At 43.9% G+C, this 22,672-nt stretch overlaps 1 protein-coding gene across 1 annotated transcript; it reads right to left on the reverse strand.

The window, feature by feature from the left end:
* Positions 1-194: 194 nt before the first annotated feature.
* Positions 195-21,937, reverse strand: SARS (seryl-tRNA synthetase). The gene is made up of 11 exons (XM_003784076.3): positions 21,707-21,937; positions 13,625-13,695; positions 10,869-10,949; positions 9,504-9,662; positions 8,181-8,324; positions 6,641-6,796; positions 3,549-3,770; positions 2,633-2,762; positions 2,192-2,349; positions 998-1,127; positions 195-635 (listed from the first exon to the last, which is right to left on the reverse strand). Exons 1-11 carry the CDS (start codon positions 21,840-21,842, stop codon positions 478-480), a joined length of 1,545 nt encoding a protein of 514 aa, XP_003784124.1. The 5' UTR covers positions 21,843-21,937; the 3' UTR covers positions 195-477.
* Positions 21,938-22,672: the final 735 nt, after the last annotated feature.

A 22,672-nucleotide genomic window follows, 5' to 3' on the forward strand; every position in this document is an offset into this window, starting at 1 on the left:
AACCCGCCACCTTAGGTGTACGTGGCTGGCACCTTAGCCGGTTGAGCTACAGGCGCCGAGCCCAAAGGCTCTTCTAAATTAAATATAGCCTCCCTTCCTTTCCCAGGAGCCCTTCCTACTTGCCCAAAGGTTTTGTGATATGCTAAAGAGAGGGAGCAGCCTTGTGTGGAGTAGTATCAGGAAGAACTGTCAGAGACAGGGCTCAAGCCCCGGGAAGAAGACTGAGGAAGAGTCCTAAGCCCTCCCCAGAGATGCTTTATTACATGGTTTCATCAGTCACCGGTGATTAGCTTCCATGCCCATGCCCAGAGACAGGAACATGTGTGTTGTACATGGTGGACTGTTGCCCTTTCAGCTGTGCAGTCAGATGGGGACAGGGCGATGAGTGGGTACTTGGCTTCCCTGCTCTTGGGCAGGCTCTGAGATCCCAGCAGACAGAAATGAAAGCCTGGCAGACTGGGAGGCGGGAATGTTTGTTCAGGCATCAGTGACCTCCATATTCTGCAGCCGGTTTTCCAGGGCGACATCTTTTGTTGCCATTTTCTTTTTGCTGCCCTCATGCTGCTTCTTCTGCTTCTTTGATGGCTCCTGGTCAATGGGCGCAGGCTTCACAAAAGGGATCAGTTCTTGGAGTCCTGAGAGGGAAGAGCCAACTAGATGACCTATCGTTTCTCAGAGAGTCTAAGCTCAAGGACTTCTGGGCACAAAGGGATCTCTTTGAACAAAGGAATCCCCCTCAACAGGCACTGGTTTATTTATTCTTTTCTTCCCCAGTCTGAATGTTAGCAGCACAGAAATAACATTCCTGCACAGGCTACCTTCTCAGCCAGGACCTGTCGCTGAGGTCTACTCCTGTGTTGCCCAGGAGTAGAGGGCAGACAGAGTCTCAAGGGACTATCTTACCAGGAAAATTTGGTACCTCCTGAAGGGGGCCTGCTACTCAGAAGAATATGAACACAGAAAAGAGGGGGGAAATGAGCTGAGCTGGAAGTTTTACCTGGCGGCATGAACTCCTTCAGTTTCTCAGGCACAATGATGCCCTTCTCTGTTTGGTAGTTCTCCAGGATGGCGCAGATGGTACGAGTAGTGGCGCACATCGTGGCATTGAGCATGTGGACAAACTCCACCTGGGAAGAGAGTGTCCCAGAGGGAAAGTTAAACTCAACAACTCTCAACTGGCCTCACTGATGACCAGGAACCAGCTAGAACTTCCCTAACTATAACTGAACACATCAAAATGATGGACTTTACCCATTATCAACTTTTTTCTTTTCAAAGAGAAAGTTTACTTATTTATTTTTTTTGACACAAAGTCTCACTTTGTGGTCCTTGGTATAGTGCCGTGGCGTTATAGCTCATGGCAACCTCAAACTCCTGGGCTCAAGTGATCCTCTTGCCTCAGCCTCCCAAGTAGCTGGGACTATAGGCACACGCCTGACTATTTTTAGAGACAAGGTCTTGCTCTTGCTCAGGCTGGTCTTGAATCCAACAGCTCAGGCAATCCACCCGCCTCAGCTTCCCAGAGTGCTAGTGCAGGTGTGAGCCACTGCACCCAGGTTCAAAGAGAAAGTTTAGAGAATGCAAAGAGAGTTGGAAGTGGGTCCCTCTCATAAAGGAGTACAGGTGAGAGACAGACATAAACTTTTTTCTAAACTCGAATCCTGTTTGGCACTCATTACTTAGCAGACAACTCCAGAAAGATTCCGCATGCTTCCCTGAGTTGACAAGTAGTAGGTCCCAGTATTCTGAGGAGTTAGGCCCTTTGAGGGAAGGAAGAAACTACTACTGTGGCCTCTTCTTTCAACTTCTTTCGAGCCCCTGACTTGTTAAAGATTAGGGCCTGAAGATTGGGTTTAAAGAAAAAAGCTTACAACCCAGACCTTCTTGGGTGAGAAGAGGGAAGACATTGCCTCCAAGTTGTTCTGTGTAGATAAATGGAGATTATTCTTTCTCTGGAGTTAAGAAAAACAAAGCCAAAAGAGAAAAGCTAGAATTACCTTGCAGAATAGAGCTAGATTCAGGTTTCTATTTAAAAGAATTTCAGGCCTGACTCAGTAGAGGTCATTTTTAGATTCCCTTTTTTGGTATAGATTGAGAAGCTCAAATTTTCCCATGACCCAAGGGATGAGAAATAAGATGGATGCATTCTATAAGGAAGGCCCTGGTTCCCACCTCCCTGGGGACTGTCTACCTTGTCCATCATCTTCTTGGTCTGCCCGTATCGGATTCGAAGCCGGCGAGCCTGATAATCCGTGCAATTAGAACAGGAGACTAACTCACGAAAGGCTCCCGAGCCCGGAAACCAGGCCTCCAGGTCAAGCTTCTTACTGGCAGCATGATTCAAAGAACCTGTTAGGGAAAAAACCCCTCGAATTCATGAAGGAGAGATAGTATTACAGAAGGCTAACCTTTAGTGGGTCTGAAGAATTCTTTAATTCATATCCTATTCCCACAAGTGAAACGGTACCCAGATATTAGTATCACCAAATACTCCCAAGTGAGAAGACTGAGATATTTTAATTAATATGGGCAATAGGCTGGGTTATGAGCTATTTTTTAGTGTAGCAGCTGAGCTGGTGAGGGTGGTGCCTGTGGGATGCAGAAGAGGGAAGCCAAAGGATAGGTCCCGTACCTGAGACAATATTCACAATGTGGTAAGGGATCCCCAGGGACTGGTAGAACTCCTCTGCGGTGGTGATCATCTCTTCAAACATCTCCCATGACTTGTTGTCATGGGGTGAGGAGTACACAAACTGTTCAATCTGTAGAGAGGGACCCAAGGAGATGGTGACAATGGTACAGGGTGAATAAAGGACTGAAGTGGAAGACATCTTTGTGATGAAGACCTATCCCCACACCACAGGGAGGCAGGGAAAGCTGGCCCTCCAGCAACAGGGACCAGTCACAAGTGGACTGGAGTGCAATAACAACAAATGCTTACATAGAAAGCCACCATGTATGTGGATACGGTGCAAGTTTTGAGACAGACTGTGTTATGGACCATATTTCACTTCTAAGAAATACAGTAAACAGCATCCTTCCTGATTCGCCTGTGTAAGCTTTCGCTTGCTCGGCTTATGGGTGTTGCTGGGAAGGCTTCATTTGTTTCCGTCCATTTGGATGTTATATTTCTTGATTTTTGTGTATCTCAAAACTTTTGTAATGACTCATGCTATACATGCCAGCCACTGTTCTGAGTGCTTTGCACTCATTACCTAGGACAATCCTCACAGCAGGCCTGGTGAGGTAGGTGCTATTATTACTGCCCCCACCCCCCCATTTCAGAGGCGGAAACTGCGCAGAGAGTGGCTCCGCAGCTTGTCCCATGTTACACAGCAGCTAAGGGTGGAGTCGGCATTCGGAGCCAGGCTGCCTAGCTCCTCAGTGCGGACTCCAGCCACTCCACCTGTGCTTCTCAGGCGCTACCCTAGAGACACAGAGAGGAAAAGTGGTGGCCAGAATGGGCCTGAGCAATACAGATCCTGTCTCTCCCCTAACCACCCTGGACAGACAGAAGGTTCCTCTCCTTACTCTGACCTGCTACTCACCTTCTCAAACTGATGGACTCGAAAAATACCCCGGGTGTCACGGCCATGTGAGCCCACTTCCTGGCGGAAACAGGTGGACAGGCCAGCATACTTGATGGGCAAGTCCTCCGGCCGGAGCCACTCATCCCGGTGTAGCGCCGCAATGGGTTGCTCAGAGGTGGCAATCAGGTACTTCTCATCATAGGAGTTGTCGTCGGACTTTTCACTGCCTTTGCCAATTACCTGTGGAAGGAGGGATCTTTGCCAGTTAAAAGTGAGGGATGACCTTGGCAAGAACAAGAAACCACAGGAAGATACAAGGAACAGAATATTCTTTTTTTTTGAGACAGAGCCTCAAGCTATCCCCCTGGATAGAGTGCCGTGGCATCACAGCTCACAGCAACCTCCAACTCCTGGGCTTATGTGAGTCTCCTGCCTCAGCTTCCTAAGTAGCTGGGACCATAGGCGCCCGCCACAACGCCTGGCTATTTTTCAGTTGCAGCTGTCATTGTTGTTTTGGCAGGCCCGGGCTGGATTCGAACCCGTCACCTTAGGTGTATGTGGTTGGCACCTTAGCCACTTGAGCCACAGGTGCTGAGCCCAGAAGAATATTCTTAAAATCCCTGTCTGGGAGTGGGGATAGTATGCTAAAAAAAATAGAGGAGGTAATGGGTCAGCCCCATAATGGGATCCCTGATAGGCAGTGAAAGAATGCAAATTAAGATGAGAATATTTTTCACTTGCCTAATTAAAAAAACACTTATAAAATTGTATAATAGCCAATGCTGGCAGATGTGTAATAAATCTGTGTTGGTCGCGATATAAATTAATCCATTCCACAATTGTTTGTGAGGTATTTACTAAGTGACAAGCCCTTTTTATCAAAGAGGGCAAAAAGAGACATGGTCTCTGCTTTCTTGGTGCTTATGAGTTAGTCTAGTGGGTTATAATCTTTAAAGAATGTACTTTGGTGTTGAGCCAAAGAAACTAATGCAAAAAAAAAAGAAGAACAAGCTAAAGGCAAGGTTTTTTGTCTATTTATTATCAAAGTTATTTACTTATTGACAGCAAAAAAGGAAGCCTCATAAATATTCAACAGGGGAAGAGTTGATTATCTTATATCCAGTCCACGTAATATTATGCAACTGCTAAAAATGACTATGAACACAGAAAAAGGTAGTAACAACTGTGATTATAATTCTGTGAAAATGACATAGGTATGAAAAAGTCCCAAGGAGACTCTTTTATTTACTTATTTGTTTGTTTGTTTAGGAGCTAGAGTCTCATTTTATCACCCCGGGCGAAGCGCCATGGTATCACAGCCCATAGTAACCTCAAACTCTTAGGCTCTAGCATTCCTCTTGCCTCAGCCTCCCAAATGGCTGGAACTACAGGTGCCCACCACAATGCCTGGCTAGTTTTTCCATTTTTAATACAGACCCAAGTCTCACTCTTGCTCAGGCTGGTCTCGAACTCAGGAGATCTACCCACCTAGGCTTCCCAGAGTGCTAGGATTATAGGTGTGAACCACCACGCCCAGCCTCAAAGACAATATTTTAAATATTTAAGTAAATATCATCCCTTGTCATTTCTAAATTTTCTGTGATGTGGCATTATTTTAACAACAACAACAACAACAACAAAAAAAAAAAAAACAGAATAAAACCAAAATCAAACCAAAAGTTATAGAGGAAAACACTTCCTCTGGGCCAGTGTTTACAGACCTGGAAAACTACCTTGCTACCTGACAGTAAGAATTTAGCCCCGGGGGCCATTCACATACAAGGAAGCAAAGCTCTAGAGCTGGGCACCTTACATGGCATAGGCACTGGCCACACAAGGCTACTAAATCAAATGAAAATATAGTTCCTCAGTTGCACCAGCCACATCTTGGGTGTTTGCCAGTCACATGTAGCTCGTGGCTGCCATGCTGGACCATGTAGGTACAGAACATTTCCACTACCGCAGGAAGTTCTATGGAAGGTACTATGGGGAACGAATAATTGAAGTTTAAATCAGGGAAAAAATGCCAGCCAAAATTCTTCACTACTGAAACCTGGGAGTCTTCCTATGTGTGGACCCAAAAAGCATCTGGGTAAGAGACGGAAGATGAAGGAAGCACAGAAACACTGGCTGCTAGTATTTCTTGCAATACTCCATATTGGTTTCTCCCTAGTGTTACCTGCAATGCATTTTTCTGAAGTTCTGATGGTGGTTATCCAATCTTGGGAGTTGAAATTAGAAAAAAAGATACAAGGTAAAACAGAGTTTAGCCGATACATGAGCGCGTTCCTCTCCTTATTGAAGGAAAGGCAAGAAGAAGAGGGGGGATGCCAAGGGTGATGCTCGGGGTTTAGGGAGACCATTGTTTCCCAGGGCATCTGGAGTGGAAACATAACTTCAACCACATCAAAAGGACCACTGGGAAGACATGTCTAACTACTGTTAAACTCATCTCCCTGTATAAAATAAATCAGATGAGCCTAGTAGTTGCTGTCTAACTCTTCCCCTCATGGGTCTGGGGAAGAAATAGGCCAATAAGAACAAAGCCCCCACTTCTGACAGAGGAGTCTTGAAGGAGAGGGACAATGAGAAGCAAACTCTGCTGCAGTGGATGGGGCACTAGAAATTCTGAGTGCTGGACACAAACGGGGGTGCTACCGCTGGTGTTAGAGCCAGTTGATCACAATGACATTCTGAACCTTGATTTGAATCCTCTGGCTTTCCCTGAAATGGTCCACGGTTGAGAAGAAGCCACAGACTGAAAGCCACATCCACCCCAGGGCAAGTGTGCTGTGATCTGTGGGAACTTCCGTCTGGGGTCTAGAGTAGGAGGAAACGGGAATCTTTCTTAAGCTCATGATGGTAAGGTATGCCTAACTTGGATACATCATGAAACGATACAAGAAGCTCTGTATCTGCACTAATATGAGAGCCACTAGCCAAACATTTAATTTTATAATTAAAATTTAAAATTTGCTTCCTAAGTTGCACTAGCCACATTTTAAGTGCTCAAGAGTCACATTATAGAACACTTCCATCATCACAAAAAGTTCTATCGAATAGGGCTGCTGAAGTTAGAAGTCATTCTGCCACACGTCCGGGCTACTCACCTTATAAAGTTCTTCATCAAACTGGCTGAGCTGTGCCACCTCCTGCATGACCTCCTTCCTCATGAAAAAGGGGGTATAAATGGGAGTATAGCCCCGACTTCCCAAAGTGCGAAGGGCATACTGGATGAGCGCCTGTTCCAGGAATACCAGGACCCCCTATAGGAGCAGAGACACAGCACTGTGTGATTGGGTCCTGTCACCATCATGCTTACCTGCTAGAATTGACATACACAAGACAACCAGGGCAAGAGAACAGAACAGGAGGCCAACAAAACCAGGGACCACAGCAACTGGTTCAAGAGGTTCCTTTTTAATGCCAAAGCCCAGCTTGTCATCCAGGCACACCATTAAGAGAATTCTCTTTAAAATATCAAAGTAAGGGAAGAGGATTATTCCCCCCAGGGTACATGGGAGTTTTCCTGTGCTAATTGAAAAATACGATTTCTTTTCTTTTCTTTTCTTTTCTTTTTTTTTAGACAGAGTATCATTTTGTCACCCTTGGTAGAGAGCCGTAGTGTCATAGCTCATAGGAACCTCAAACTCCTGGGCTTGAGCAATTCTCTTGCCTCAGCCTCCCACGTAGCTGGGGCTACAGGCACCTGCCACAATGCCCAGCTGCTTTTTGGTTGCAGTCGTCATTGTTGTTTAGCAGGCCCAGGCTGGCTCGAACCCATCTGCCTCAGTGTATTTGGCTGGCACCCTACCTACTGCTGCCAAAATATAATATTTTTTAAAAGAGACATGGTTTTACTTTGTCACCCATGCTGGAGTGCAATGGCATGGTCATAGCTCATTGCAGCGTCCTACTCTGGGGCTCAAGCAATTCTCCTGCCTCAGCCTCCTAAGTTCCTAGAACTACAGGCACACTCAACCACTCTTGGCTCTTTTTTTATTTTAATTTTTACAGACATGGGGTCTTGCTATGTTGCCTAGGCTCATCTCTAACTCTTGGCCTCAAGTGATCTCCTACCTCAGCTTCCCAAAGTGCTGAGATTACAGGCATAAGCCACCATGCCCAGCCTTCTTGTGCTAATTCTTAAAACACTAAACTCATTTGTATATGTAGCACATACTCACATGTATGTATCTGTGTGCAGTCTTTTTCCAAAATTATTTTATCATATCTTCTGGAAGGCTTCCCTGAATTCATCTGGCCTCTGCCTCAGCTTATCTGGGTTTAATGCCTCCACCTACCTGTTCTCAAAGCACTGCGGGCCTACTCATGCCTTAGTACACATCACAGCAGGTTTAATTCTTTGTTATTTGTCTGACTGTCCAATTATACTGAGCTCTTTAAAGGCAGAGACTGCTCTGATTCAGTCAGCAAAACATATCCATTATGGAGGATCATTTAGTGGCTTTTGTTCTATGGAATCCTGATAAGCCCTCTCTCGCTTTAGAACAAGAATTGCATCTAATTGCCAGTACATGTGCAGAAAAGCAAGTACAAATGGTAGAATTACAAGCCTCTTTTTCTTTCTAGAAAATTTTTATTACTTCTTTTTTTATAATCCGATCCCTTCTGGTTCCCCACTCTTACCTTCAGGAAGTACCCTCGACTCCCAGCCACCACTGCTCCCTTTTCGCCTTCAAAGCCATCTACCATCACCACCAGGTCCACGTGAGAGTACTTCTTCCTGACTGTACAGTCGCCCCAAATCCTCTCTACTTTGTTGTCAGCATCCTAAGGACACAAGACCCAGAGCGAAAGATACATTATTTCCCGGTGTGGCAGCACCTGTGTTTCTCTCCTAGGCAGGCCTATCAACTCCAGGTGCTGTCATAATAATTTTTACCCAGGACCTGTCTTCTCAATCCCTTACCTTTCCCCCAAGGAGTGTATTGTCTTCTGTTTAAAAAAGTTACAAAGATAAATCTTAAAGTGAGTTTTTTTTGTAACATGAAAAAAAAAAAGATACATTATTTCCTAATTCTACAATCTCGTCTTTCCAAACCCCATTCAATACAACCTAGCTTTGTGATGCCGTCCCCTGAGTCATACACTAGGTTTTGGTACACTGTGCACAATGACTAGAGAAGGGAATTTGCTACTCAGCAGAGAAACAGTAATTGACAAAGTCCTAGAGTAACTCTAGCCATGAAGCTGGGAATCAAGATTTTCAAGAGATCTATAGTATTCTCTGAGGTCTTTTTTTTTTTTTGTACCCTTTCAACTACCTCCTTAAATCCAGCACAAGGATAACCCCTTAGACAACCAGCATTGCCTGGGGTGCAGAGAAGAATGTCAAATTTTTTTTTTCCAGGCTCTCATTGGCTCCAGGGCCACCTGAGGGCGGGCTGGGGGCCCTGACCTCCCAAGTCTGCTCACGATCTGTGCTCTGTGGCCTCCTGCATACCCCAGCCGGCATTGAGTTTAACGTTCACCAGGGGATGAATGAAAGAGGCACAGATGGGCCCTGCCACGGCTGGGGTGTCAGGGAACAAAGGCTGGGCTCAGAGCAGCTTTGTGCCGGGGAAGCTCCAGCTCAGCAGGAAACTTTTGTCATGCAGATTTCCCTTCAACCTGCAGCTTCTCAGCAGGGTGGGGGTGAGGGGGTTAGGTTGATTTAACAGATCTCTCCCACAGGACTGCTGCTACCACGGGCAACACACAGTGGAGGACAGCAGCTCTATTTAGAAGAGATTTCTGTGCCAGGAGCCTCCTACCTGCTGTCTCTGCCATTTCCCAATCAGGCAAGGATCTGACTCCTGCAATTCTCAATTGGTGGGCAGGGGGAATATACAAAGAGCCTGCTTCTGACACAGAGCACCAGTATTTCACTGATCTCCTCCCACCCTGCCTCCATAGAGACAGAGCTGTAAGGTGGGTAAGGTGGCCTCCTGCCGTGTTACAGCCACCCACCTCATCGTTACTGATGGGCACAGAGGGGTGTAGAAGGTTCCCAATCTCTCGGAGATTCTCAAATCGCTCTGCTTCCAGCTTTATCCGCTCAGCATCACACTTCAGAATGGCTTCATCGATGAGGAGTCGAACTTTTTTGATTTGTGAGACTTTCAGTTTCTGCAAATAAATGAGCCAGCCGGTAAGCAGGACCAGCATAGGAATAACCTTGTCATGCTCTGAAGACAACCCTTGTGGTAGCATTATAAAAACTGAAAACAAAGGCTTTTGAAGAACTGAGATTGATTTCATCCAGGGAGTCTTTCTCTGCACATCCATTGGTATTTTTCTTTGGGCTCCCCAAGGCAGAGATGGATAAATTTTCCCACTCTTACTGCTTCAATACATCTCAGCAGTTGTTTTTTTTTTTGTGTGTGTGAGACAGAGTCTCACTATGTCACCATCGGTAGAGTGCTGTGGCTGTGTTGTGGCATCACAGCTCATAGCAACCTCAAACTCTTGGGCTTAAGTGATTTTCTTGACTCAGCCTCCCTACCTAGCTGAGACTGCAGGTGCCCACCACAATGCCCGGCTATTTTTTTTTATTGTTGTCATTGTTGTTTAGCAGCCCCCGGTGTATGTGGCGGGCGCCCTAACCACTGAACTTGGGTGCCGAGGCCATCTCAGGAGTTGTAGCTGAGCTCTCTTAAGAGAATTTTCCCTTTCTTGCACTTTCTGATTTTCCTGATTGAACCAATTTTGCACTCTTTCAATATGCTATGCTACATTTAATTGTCCTAGGAAGATTATAAATTTAGTATAAGAGACCTTGGATTAAGCTTACTGTGGATTCCTTATTGCAGAAGTTTCAAACCACGCTCTGACTGCCTTTCAGGGAACCCTTGGTAGGTAGGGTTAGGTGGAATAGGCTGCCAACCTAGCCCTGAAAACACAGTAACTTTGCTTCTTTGGTTTATGCTCTTGCTATGTGTTAAGGGAGTCAAGATAGGGTTCAGTGACTAAAAATCTCAGAAATTACTACTTTAGGCCAGTATGGTGAATTTTAACTCTATTACGGTAAATTGAACAGTTCCTTGACTTTGTGAAATAGGGGGTAGAAAATGGAGTCACATAAAACATATACGGTTCCATTCCTTTTTCTATTCTTCCTACCCTTGATTTTGCTACTCTGTCTCCATCTCTGTTGTCTAATACATGCTCAAGCAAAGAATATCACAAGAGTTAGGTGGGGACATTTCCTTCCCAGCAGCTGAAATTCATGGATGCCACAATGCTGTCTGGAGCTGAGTGCTGGCACTCTCTGTCTAGGAACAAAGCCAAGACAAAAGAACAGAGACGCCAATTTAGAAAAGGACAATCACTTACAGCTAACGTGTCTGCAGTGAGGTCATCAAAATTTAATACATTATCTGGAATGGATTCGTCATCTCCCACTGGCTCTTTTTTCTGCAGGAAGAAAAAAACCCAACACGATTAAATAAAAGAAAATCTCTGCACTGTTTTAGGAAGCGCCAAATTAATATATTGTATAAATTAATCACAGCACCTACTTCATAACTTTCTCTAACAGATCCAACAGAGAAGAGAAAAATTAAACTAGAAGCCAGAGGTCGAAGTTTCAAGTCCCTACTCTGCCATTTCCTAGCTTTTATTTTTTTTTAGACAGAATCTCACTATGTCACCCTGGGTAGAGTGCCATGGTGTCACAGCTCATAGCAACCTCCAACTCCTGAGCTTAAGCGATTCTCTTGCCTCAAGTCTCCCAAGTACCTGGGACTGCAGGCGCCCACTACAATGCCTGGCTATATTTTTGTTGAGGTTGTCACTGTACTCCCTGAAAGAGGCCCAGATAACTCCTTTTCCTGTTTCAAACTCCACACCCCTTTGGAGCCTGCCCACTGGGTTCCTACTTCCTGTTTTAGAATCTCCAATTGGTTTACAGAGTGCAGGTGATGGGCAGGTGCTCACACCAATGTATAGACCACACCCCTCAGCTCAGGTTTTTGCTCTTCCTACTTCTCCAGGACCCCCGGGCAGGTTCGAACCCGCCAGCCTCAGTGTATGTCACTGGCACCGTGACTACTGAGCTATGGGTGCTGAGCCCATTTCCTAGCTTTGTGATCCTAGTCAAATCAATTAACCTACTGGGGTTAGAGTTAACCTCATCAAGAACATCAGAAGAATGAATTTCCCTGAACATACAACATCATAAGAATCAAAAGAGAATGTATTTACAACGTTCATGAACCATAAACTGTGAGAAGTGCAGTGTGGTGCTCAGGAGCAGGCCTTGGGGCAGACGCCTGGGTGTGAATCCTTGTCTGCCTGCTAACAACCCCAACATTGAGGCTAAGTAGGGAGACAGATGGATGGAATGATAGAATATCAGACAATCAAGGAAAATAAAATGAAAAGTCACAGAATCTGCAACTAAGTTTAGAACTATTAATGCAATTAGGCAAAATGGCAGGGGTGTAGGCAGGGCTAGATTTCCTTCTCCCCGGGTTCTCGTCTCACCTTTCTTTATGATATTATGCCAAATTATCATTTCTAGTCCTTGCACAGAACAATTTTAAGACCAATGTTAAAGGTCAAATTCTCTCAAAGAGTACTTCCAAAACCAAAAAGTCAAATTCTTCGTAAATGAAAAAGAGCTAAAAGAAAATTAGTTAAAGGCTATTATAACAAGATACCTAAGACTTCAGCACAACTTGTATAGAAATAATTTGAGAAAGTTGAGCACCTGCTTTGCAAGTATAACAAAGTGTAGAAATCATGTCTGATGCCCTAAAGATTTTTTTATTCTATACATACAACAATAGGCAATGATGTTTAAACCACTTCATATTCCACTGCACAAAATGGAGGTGTGAGAAAGAACTAAACTGTCTACAGGTAAAGCATGGGAATCCTTTAGTTTCATTACACTTTCTAATACACCAAATTGAAAGTCAGGACTCTAACCCATAACCCCACTCACACGCTTCAGTGACTCAAGAGTGAAATCACCTTGAAACTATCAGAATGAATCTTGGTAAGAAGCAGCAGAGACTACTGAGGTAGGAAAAAAATGGCTAAATCTCAAGATTTTTGCAATGGCAATATTAGCAGGGTAAACATACAGTAGCAAGATAGTTATGGGACTCCCTTGTTATTTCAGTCCCCTAAGGCAGCAAATTCAAGTTCTGAGTTCAAAGTCGGACTCTGCAACTAACTTAAAGTATGATTTTTAAAAAAAAATTTTTTTTTTCAGAGACAGAGTCTCACCATATCACCCTTGGTAAAGTGCTATGGTGTCACACAGCTCACAGCAACCTCCAACTCCTGGGCTTGACCAATCCTCTTGCCTCAGCCTCCTGAACATCTGGGACTATAGGCATGTGCTGCAATGCCTGCTCAGTTTTTCTATTTTTAGTAGAGATGGGGTCTTGCTCTATCTCAGGCTGGTCTTGAATTCCTGAACTCAGGCGATCCACCCACCTCAGCCTCCCAGAGTGCTAGGATTACAGGTGTAAGCCACTGCGCCTGTCCAGGAAGAATTTTTTTCTATGTAGGCCTCTAACTCACAATTGCTGAACAGCTACATGTTCTGGACACTGTGCCAAGTTTTCTACACTAAAAAAACAAAAAAGAAAACAAAACTGTGTTCTAACAATTTCATTCTAGAAGTGATCATCAGTATTATCATTTTACAGATGAGAAAACTGAAACTCAGAAGTTATTTTGCCTAGAAGTCGCATAACCTAACAAGAGGCCAAGGCAAGATTTGAACTCCACACCTATGCTTTTTTCATTATAAAGCATGACTACACTGGGCAGAAAAATCTGAAGTCTACCATAAGAAAATCTTTCTGGTACCATGGGTTAAGCCTGGAAACATTGACTGTTGGAATTTATATTCCTATTATAAGAAAAGAACAGACAAATGGCTAGTCGCAAGAATCTCATCTGAACACAGAAGGTAGGCTTAATATCAGGTCAATGAAAGTGTCTCTTAGTTCTCTCCGTCCTTTTCTTTTAAATAGTATTTCCCCCTTTGGTAAAAAATTCAGCATGTCATAGAATTTGAATACTGACTCAAGGCTCAGCTCTTAAGGCTGTTTATTACTGAGTTCTCTTACCTTCATTTTCTCTCCAATTGTCTTACTGCATAGGTTCTTCAGCTTGTTTAAGTTGTCTGCTTGAAATCTGCCTAAGAAAAAAGAACCCAAAAATATACCAAAGAAATGTACATAAAAGGGACTACCTCTTCCTGATTATGGTTCCTTAGATCTCAGCTGAAGGCCAAAATGCAGGCAGCACTGAAGGATCTGTCTCATAAAATTATGAAGTCTTTGAGCTTTGGACCCCCAACTTTAGTTGGCATATATTGGTGACTATAGTAGAGTATCCCCAGCATTCAGTGACAAGGAAAAGGCCATTCTGAGATTGAAATTTAAAAGTATCACAGCCTGAGTGACACCACTGTAAAGTAACACATCTGAGAAATTGGAAGACACTCAAATAACTGTAACCTGCCTAATTTTCTTAAAACTCCACATGTTGTGCAAGAGAATCCAGAAAGAGGCAATCGTGTTTCTATTCTCATGAACTTGGTAGCTACATCTCTGTCAGAAATGGGTAACATTATCCCTTTGCCCTGATAGAATGCTCACTTGGCAGCCTTGAGAATAATAATTCATTATAAGTTGGTTTCCTTTGGGAAGGACTCTGCACTCATCACCAAACATATTGGCCCAAATTAACATTTTGTTATTATGGTTCATCTCTGGTTCAACTCTGGTTAGCAAAAGTTGCACCTCTTGAATCTAACTAAGCATTAGGGGGACTTTCATAAAAATCAAGCTTTTGAGAGGTAAAACTGATGACTCAAAATGAGATTGCACCTAGACATAATTACTCTAAGACTTTGCCACTAGGCTTCCCTCTTTAAACTTCAGTACAGAATAACTATCTTCTCATTCACTTATTCACATTGACAAAACAACGAAGAGATGGAGAATAGATTAGTGATTGCCAGGAGTGAGCCGGAAGGCACAGGGAGGGGATTAAAAAGGGACAGATAGCAAGAAGCATCTTTGCGGTGACAGAACCTTTCTGCATCTTGAGTATGGTGGTCACAAAAATCTAAACATGTGATCAGATCACACACATGAGTGCATGCAAAGCTGGTGAAATCTGAATAAGGTTTGTTGACTGCAGCAATGTCAACCTCCTGGATTTTTTTTTTTTTTTCAGACAAAGTCGGAAGCTGTTGTAGTGTGTAGAGTCTCTAGTGTCACAGCTCACAGCAACCTCAAACTCTTGGGCTTAAGTGATTCTCTTGCCTCAGCCTCCCAAGAAGAGCTAGGACTACAGGCACCTGCCACAATGCCTGGCTATTTTTATGTTGCAGTTGTCATTGCTGTTTAGCTGGCCCAGGCCGGGTTCGAACCCACCAGCCTCCAATTATGTGGCTGTACTACAGGCACCCAGCTAACTTCTTGGTTTTGATATTGTACTACACATATGTAAGCGGTTATCATTGGGGTAAACTGAGTGAAGTATACACAGGACCTCTCTATTTTTGCAACTTCCTATAAATCTATAATTATTTTGAAATCGTTTTTTAAAATTGTATTTTATTTAAACCTTCCTATTTGCAAGGCACCATGCTAGGTGTTGGGGATATAAAAGAAACTAAGTCAGAAACTAACATCATACCAATGCTTAAAATTTTAATCAATGAATAGAGTGTATCTCTTCATTATCTTTAATTTCTCTCATGTTTAATAGTTTTCAGTTTATAAATCCTTGTTAAAAAAAATAATCTGCCAGGCGAGGTGGCTGCTCATACGTGTAATCCCAGCCTGAGCTAGAGCGAGACCTCTTCTCTAAAAGTAGCCAGGTGTTGTGGCAGGTGCCTATAGACCCAGCCACTTGGGAGGCTGAGGCAAGAGAATCGCTTAAGCCCAGGAGTTTGAGGTTGCTATGAACTATGACATGATGGCACTCTACCCAGGGCCACAAAGTGAGACTCTGCCTCAAAAAAATAAATAATAATAATCTCTTTGCTGTCTTCAAAATAGTATCACCAAAAAAAAAATATATATATATATATATTGGGCGGCGCCTGTAGCTCAGTGGGTAGGGTGCCGGCCACATACACCAAGGCTGGTGGGTTCAAACCCAGCTGGGGCTTGCCAAACAATGACAACTGCAACATAAAAATAGCTGGGCATTGTGGCTGGCGCCTACAGTCCCAGCTACTTGGGAGGCTGAGGCAAGAGAACTGCTTAAGCCCAAGAGTTTGAGGTTGCTATGAGCTGTGATGCCAGAGGACTCTACTACCCAGGCGACAATTTGAGGCTCTTGTTTTAAAAAAAAAAAATCTCTTTAGCGTCCTCATCACTTTTTACTTTTTCTTTTTAAGGAATGAGGTCTCACTATGTTGCCCAGGGTGGCCTCAAACTTCCTAGGCTCTAGCAGTCCTCCCATCTCAGCCTCCTGAGTGGCTGGGATTATAGGTGCTATCCCACTATGCTTAGTACTGGAGGAGTCTTGAATATTATTTGTTAGATATACTAGATAGACTTCTAGGTATCAGATGCTTTTTAATTATTATTTGTACATAGAAGTACCTTAGATTCTGTATATTGTATCAAGTGATCTTACTAAAGTTACTTAATTTTAATAGTTCAGATACTGCATAAACAATGAAGTGATCTGCAAGCAAGGACAGTTTTGCTTCTTCCATTCCAATCTTTTATTTCCGTTTCTTGCCTTGTATTATACTGTTTGCAATCTCCAGTATGATGTTGATTAGAAGTGGTAATAATGGAGGCTGGGCGTGGTGGCTCATGCTTGTAATACTAGCACTCTGGGAGGCTGAGACAGGTGGATTGCCTCTCACAGGTTTGAGACCACCCTGCACAAGAGCTAGCCCCCCATCTCTAAAAATAGCGGGGCACCTGTAGTTCCAGCTACTCAGGTGGCTGAGACAAGAGAACTGCTTGAGCCCAAGAGTTTGAGGTTGCTGTGAGCTATGACACCATAGCACTCTACCAAGGGCAACAAACAGAGACTCTGTCTCAAAAAAAAAAGAAGAAGTGGTAATAATGGACATTCTTGTCTCACTGATAACCTCAGGGGAAAAGTATTCCAATATTTTGTAGAATGTTAACTACGGATTTTTTTTGAAATACTGATTATCAGATTAAGAAGTTCCCTTCCACTCTTAGTTTGCGTTCTTATCATGAGCAATTGGCTCTCCACATGAAAATACAAACTTTGATCCCTAACTCATACAATATACCAAAATTAATGTGAGATGAATTGTAAACTTAAAATGAAACTAGAAAAAAACTGGAGAACAACTTCTGAAGCTCATGATATAAAAAGATTTCCTAAATAGAACACAAGCAGCACAAAAGTAAATAAATTAGACTTCATTAAAATTAAGAAATTCTACTTATCAAAAGAGTGAAAAGGCAAGTCATAGACAGGGAACAGAGATCTGCAGTGATCTGTATTAATAAGTATTCTCATATCTAGAATATAAAGAATTCCTACACATCTCTAAGAAAAAGACAATCAGGCTGGGTGCGGTGGCTCACAACTGTAATCCTAGCATTCTGGGAGGCCAAGGCGGGTGGGTAGCTTGAGCTCCTGAGTTGGAGACCAGCCTAAGCAAAAAGTGAGACCCTATCTCTACTAAAAACAAATAACCAAACAAAACCCTCTCTACTAAAAACAAACAAACAAAAAAAACAATAGCCCAGCGTTGTGGCGAGCACCTATAGTCCCAGCTACTTAGGAGGCTAAGGCAAGAGAATCGCTTAAGCCCAAGAGTTAGAGGTTGCTGTGACCTGTGATGCCACAGCATTCTGCCAAGGGCAACATAGTGAGACTCTGTCTCAAAAAAAAAGAAAAACTCAGGCAAGAGGATCGCTTGAGCCTGAGTTGGAGATTGCTGTGAGCTATAATGCCACAGCATTCTACCCAGGGTGATAGCTTGAGACTCTGTCTCAAAAAAAAGAAAAAGACAATCAAATAAGTTTGGTCAAAAGGCTTGAACAGGTACTTCTCAGAATCAGCTATCCAAATGCCATCAAACTTATGAAAAGGTGCTCAATATATTTAGTTACCAGGAAAATACAAACTAAAATCACTATGAGACACCACTATATATTCACCAGAATGGCTAAAATTAAAAGAACTGTCAGTGCCAGGTACTAGAAAGAGTCTCAAGCAACTGGAACTCTGAGATATTGCTGGTGGGAATTATCAACCACTATAATCACTTTGAAAAACTATTCAGCATTATCTACTAAATCTAACCATGTGCCTACCCTGTGGTCCAGCAATTCCAGTCCTGGGTACATGCCAACAGAAACTAGTTTTTATGTCTACCAAAAGATACATATAAGAATGTATATATGCCTTCTGATGACTTTGGGAACAACTAAAGAAAAAAAGGATGCTCATGTAAGGAATATGCCCTGAAGAGGCAACAGTCATGGAACCATGAAAGAGTAGTATGACAGGGTTAGAACAAACAGCAGAAGGCCAGATGTGGCAGATGATGAGGCTAGGAAGGCATGAGGGACTCTATAAATTGTGGTAAGGAATTTGGACTTCACAGCCTGCTGTAACCTTGAACTCCTGGGCCCAAATAATCCTCCTGCCTCAGCCTTCTGAGTAGCTGGGACTACCACCATACAACACATTGGCTAATTTATTTAAGAGACAGGGTCTTACTATCTTGCCCAGGCTGGTCTCAAACTCCTGAGCTCAAGCGATCCTTGTGGCTCAGTCTCCCAAATTGCTGGGATTACAGGTATGCACTACCTTGCCTAGCTGTAAAGGTATTTTTAACTCATATATTTTAAATGTATGAGTTTATCAGGATGTAACCCCATCATAAGTTAAGAAGCATCTGTACACATGTGGTTCTCATTCTATTCCTATCAGACAGTGATACTCTAAGGTATGAGTGCCACCCTAAAACTTAAACCTGTAAAAAATGATTAGATTTGCATTTTATTTTTATTTACTTATTTATTTTTTGAGACAGAGCCTCAAGCTGTTGCCTGGCCTAGATTTGCATTTTAGAATAATCACATGCCCTGAGCATGGCCTCCCCCTGAGTAAGACTGGGATGAAAATGAAAGCAGTTAGAAAGCTATCCAATTGCTGGGGCAAACAATGATTAAGGGCCTGGCTTAAGGCATGTACAGTAAGTGTTAAGAGAAAATAACAACTTCAATTGACAGTAAAAAGAAATTTCACTTAGGATAGCACTTTTTAGGGAGGATAGAATTCCTATAGTTGGCAGCAGATTTCGAGATACAGAGTTGCTTTGGGAATAGAGCCAAGACAAATACCTGTCGTGTGGCCTCCTTATACTACTTTGAATAAAAAAGAAGAAATCACAGTTCAGGCTTAGTAACCATGGCACAGTGGTACAGAACCAGCCACACTGGGGCAGCGCCTGTGGCTCAAAGGAGTAGGGCGTCAGCCCCATATGCTGGAGGTGGCAGGTTCAAACCCAGCCCTGGCCAAAATCTGCAAAAAGACAAAAAAAAAAAGAACCAGCCACACATGCACAGAGGCTGTCAGGTTCGAACCCAGCCCAGGCCAGCTAAACAACAATGACAAGTACAACAGTAAAAATAGCCTTGCATTATAGCAGGTGCCTGTAGTCCCAGCTACTTGGGAGGCTGAAGCAAGAGAATTATTTAAGCCCAAGAGTTTGAGTTTTTTTGTTTTTGTTTTTGTTTTTTTTTTTGAGACAGAGTCTCACTTTATTGCCCTTGGTAGGTAGAGTGCTGTAGAGTCACAGCTCACAGCAACCTCCAAATCCTAGGCTTAGCGATTCTCCTGCCTCAGCCTCCCGAGTAGCTGGGACTACAGGCGTCCACCACAACATCTGGCTAAACTTTTTTTTTGCAGTTTTTGGCCAGGGCTGGGTTTGAACCCACCACCTCTGGTATATAGGGCCGGCACCCTACTCCTTGAGCCACAGGTGCCACCCCAAGAGTCTGAGGTTGCTGTGAGCTGTGACATGACAGGACTCTACCTAGGGCGACACAGTGAGACTCTGTCTTAAGAAAAAAAAAAAAAAAGAAAGAAATCACAGTTCAAATCCCTGGAGTGAGAAGAGCTATAGTTAACTCCAATGTGGCATTATGATTCCAAATTACATTAGACTCCTGCTTTTTTCCTCAAAAAAGTGACATCTTGGAAGTCTCCAGAAGACAAACAGGCATAGTGAAGCTCAGTCAGGGAGCATGATTTGAGGCTCTGGTTACAAGTTCCTGTTTCAGCCAGTGATAGAAGACCCCATTCTCTGATCTGAAGTTCAAGATATAAAAGAACCCAGATCTTTTATATCTTGGCAAGATCTGTCAATGTCCAAACTGGGCAGTCAGGTACTTAGGGAAAATCATGAACACCCTTTGGATGCAAAGAGAATACTGTAAAGGGTTGTTAAGTGAAAAAAATCAAATTAAGACATACACTGAAAATAAACTACATAAACTGGCTTTCACACAGATTATAAAGTCTCTGAAGGTGGGGTGTGGCACTACTTCTGCTTACAGAAAGAGACCTCTTTCAGTTTAAAAAAAAAAAAAAAAGTAAAGCGCCCAAACACAGAAGATATTCCTTCATCTAACAAACATTTATCAAGCTCTTACTAAAGACCAGGTGCACTGTGCTAGGCATTGAGATTCTATGTACACCTGTGTATATATATACATGTATCATACATACATGTATGTATATCCTGGGTACTGGGATATACAGATGAATAAAATTCAATCCTTGTCACTGAGAACTCACCACAGTCAGATAAGGAACAAAGTTTTTCACAGGTAAGTACATCACACACCAGAGACTAACACATTCAAAGCTTTTAGCTGCTGGCTAATGGCTGTACTAATACAAAATTCTGACATAGTACTCCTGACTTCAGGTTTGGTATAACAATACTCAATTTAGTTTTATCCTAAACAAAAACAGTGGCAAAATTAAATTTCCATTGTAACTCAAATCTTCAGATTCAAATGTGGAATCTCACAATCAAACTACCGCATTAGAGTGCCTCAGACAAACAGAATCAGCAGACAAATCAAGCTAAATATTCTTTTGGCACCCAAGGCCCTTATGCACTTATAAAATCAATTTTCCTTAATAGAAATCCATCACACCCTGAAATAGCGGTCGTCTTTGCAGTGTGCTGTCATCAACCTGGCTCTCAGCTGGTTGCAGACCTATTGCATCAGACAAAATGAATCACATGTGCTTGGTAGCAGTCGCAACCAGTGACATTCCGGTTAATCTAGGCAGAGACTGAGATGCAGACGGTTTTATGCTTTTATTTAACTTCATGAAAGATGCTCGGATCAGTTCCAGGCGCTAGCCCAACTCTGCCAATGTCTCTTAAGGAAAACTTCCACAAATTACAATTAAACAGCCTCAGTAATTACAAGCTGCTTCTTGCCTCACCGCAGTCCCCCACCTAAGCCATGTCTGATCAACCATGGAAAATATATATATATATATTTTTGCAGTTTTTGGCTGGGGTTGGGTTTGAACCCGCCACGTCCGGCATATGGAGCCGGCGCCCTACTCCTTTGAACCACAGGTGCCGCCCCGGAAAGGACTTTTTTATTCTTAAAGGTATGCTCCCAGGTCAGGGGGTGGGCCTTCCTAAAAGCTCTGGGATCATTGCTTTTAGCCAAGAGCGGCCTCCAACGTCCCCAAATGCTTCCCACATGGATGGAGTGAACCTATTGTGACTCAACTGCAGGCAGGAGGCTTTAATCCTATAAAAATAGAGGCAAACAACTCTCACTTTGCTCAAGATGAGAAAGACTGGAGGCGACCAAAGGTAACTAAGTATTCAGGGGTCAGGGCTTTCTCCAAGCTATCCAAGTAGCCGCAAGACTTGACAGCTCTCGATGCGCACGCGCATATAAGCTGCGCTCTTCACTGAGCATGCGTAGAAAGGATCTCGCGCAGCCGGGCTGGAGGGTAAAAGCCGGGAGATCCCAGTACCTAGGCTATGTTTTGGGGGATAGGCAAAGCCTTAGAGCCACCGCAGCCTGGGCGGGGGTGTGTGACGAAGGGTGGAAACTATGGCCTCAGAAGCAGTGACCAGATTCGGAGATGAAGTTGGTTTAGGATCGGGGGGAGCACCCGTGCGTCCCGGTACTTACATCGTCGCCACTCGCTGTCTGCCTTTACGAGCTGGTCCACCAGTCCCGGGTCCTTGAAACGCTTCTCTTGCGTCTCTCGGATGAGGGCTGGGTTGCCCCCTTTATCCACCCTAAACAAATCCAGATCCAGCACCATCTTCTTTTCTGCTGGGCCAAATCTCAGGCAACCCAGGACAGCACAGCAGCTTCCAGCCTGTCACTGACGCACTGCGCAGGCGCGCTGACTGGCCCTCCCTGCGCAGGCGCCCCTTCTTGACCGGAAGCGGCCCGGTAGGAGGCGGGACGGCGGAGGGAGGGAGGGAGGCAGTGGGGAGCAGAGCGGGTGGTCTTGGGCCTGTGCCTCGCGTGCCTTATCTCGGGCTTGGTGCCCCTTTGTAGGGGTTACGATCGCCCTGTAAAAGTGTGAGTCCCTCAGTTTCCTCCTCATAATTCGGGCTAGTCAGAGGCCCGCCTCCCCGTCCCTGGCTTAGAAGCTGGCGCCTCCAGCAGATGCCAGTGTTCTTCTCACAAGGTTGAGTTCTTCGACTGGACCCTTTACCTTTAACCTCTGCTCTCCACCCTGGCTGCATATTTAGTCCCGGAGTTCCCTCGACGACGCAAGACTCCTAGTTTTCTGCCTTACAGCTGGGATATCTTCCTTAATCTGCTTATTGGGTAAACCAAGTTATCCTTTTACCAGCCCATACATGATCATAGGGTTGGGAAAGTGCATTTGAAATCATCTAGAGAGAGGTAAGAGAAGACTTTCAGGAGGATATTTAGCAGATTTGAAGACAGTACACAGTATTGAGGTCTTGGGTCTGTTTGAAAGCTCCTTGACAAATGATTTTATTGTACTTTAATGTTATAATTGTCAGGATTTTACAATGAAATATTCTGGTGGCGGCTCGGCGCCTATAGCTCAACCGGCTAAGGCGCCAGCCACGTACACCTAAGGTGGCGGGTTCGAATCCCCAGCCCGGACCC

Source organism: Otolemur garnettii, unplaced genomic scaffold (genome assembly GCF_000181295.1).
Source record: "Otolemur garnettii isolate 467f Iridium unplaced genomic scaffold, OtoGar3 scaffold00010, whole genome shotgun sequence".
In the NCBI taxonomy this organism is placed as follows: domain Eukaryota; kingdom Metazoa; phylum Chordata; class Mammalia; order Primates; family Galagidae; genus Otolemur; species Otolemur garnettii.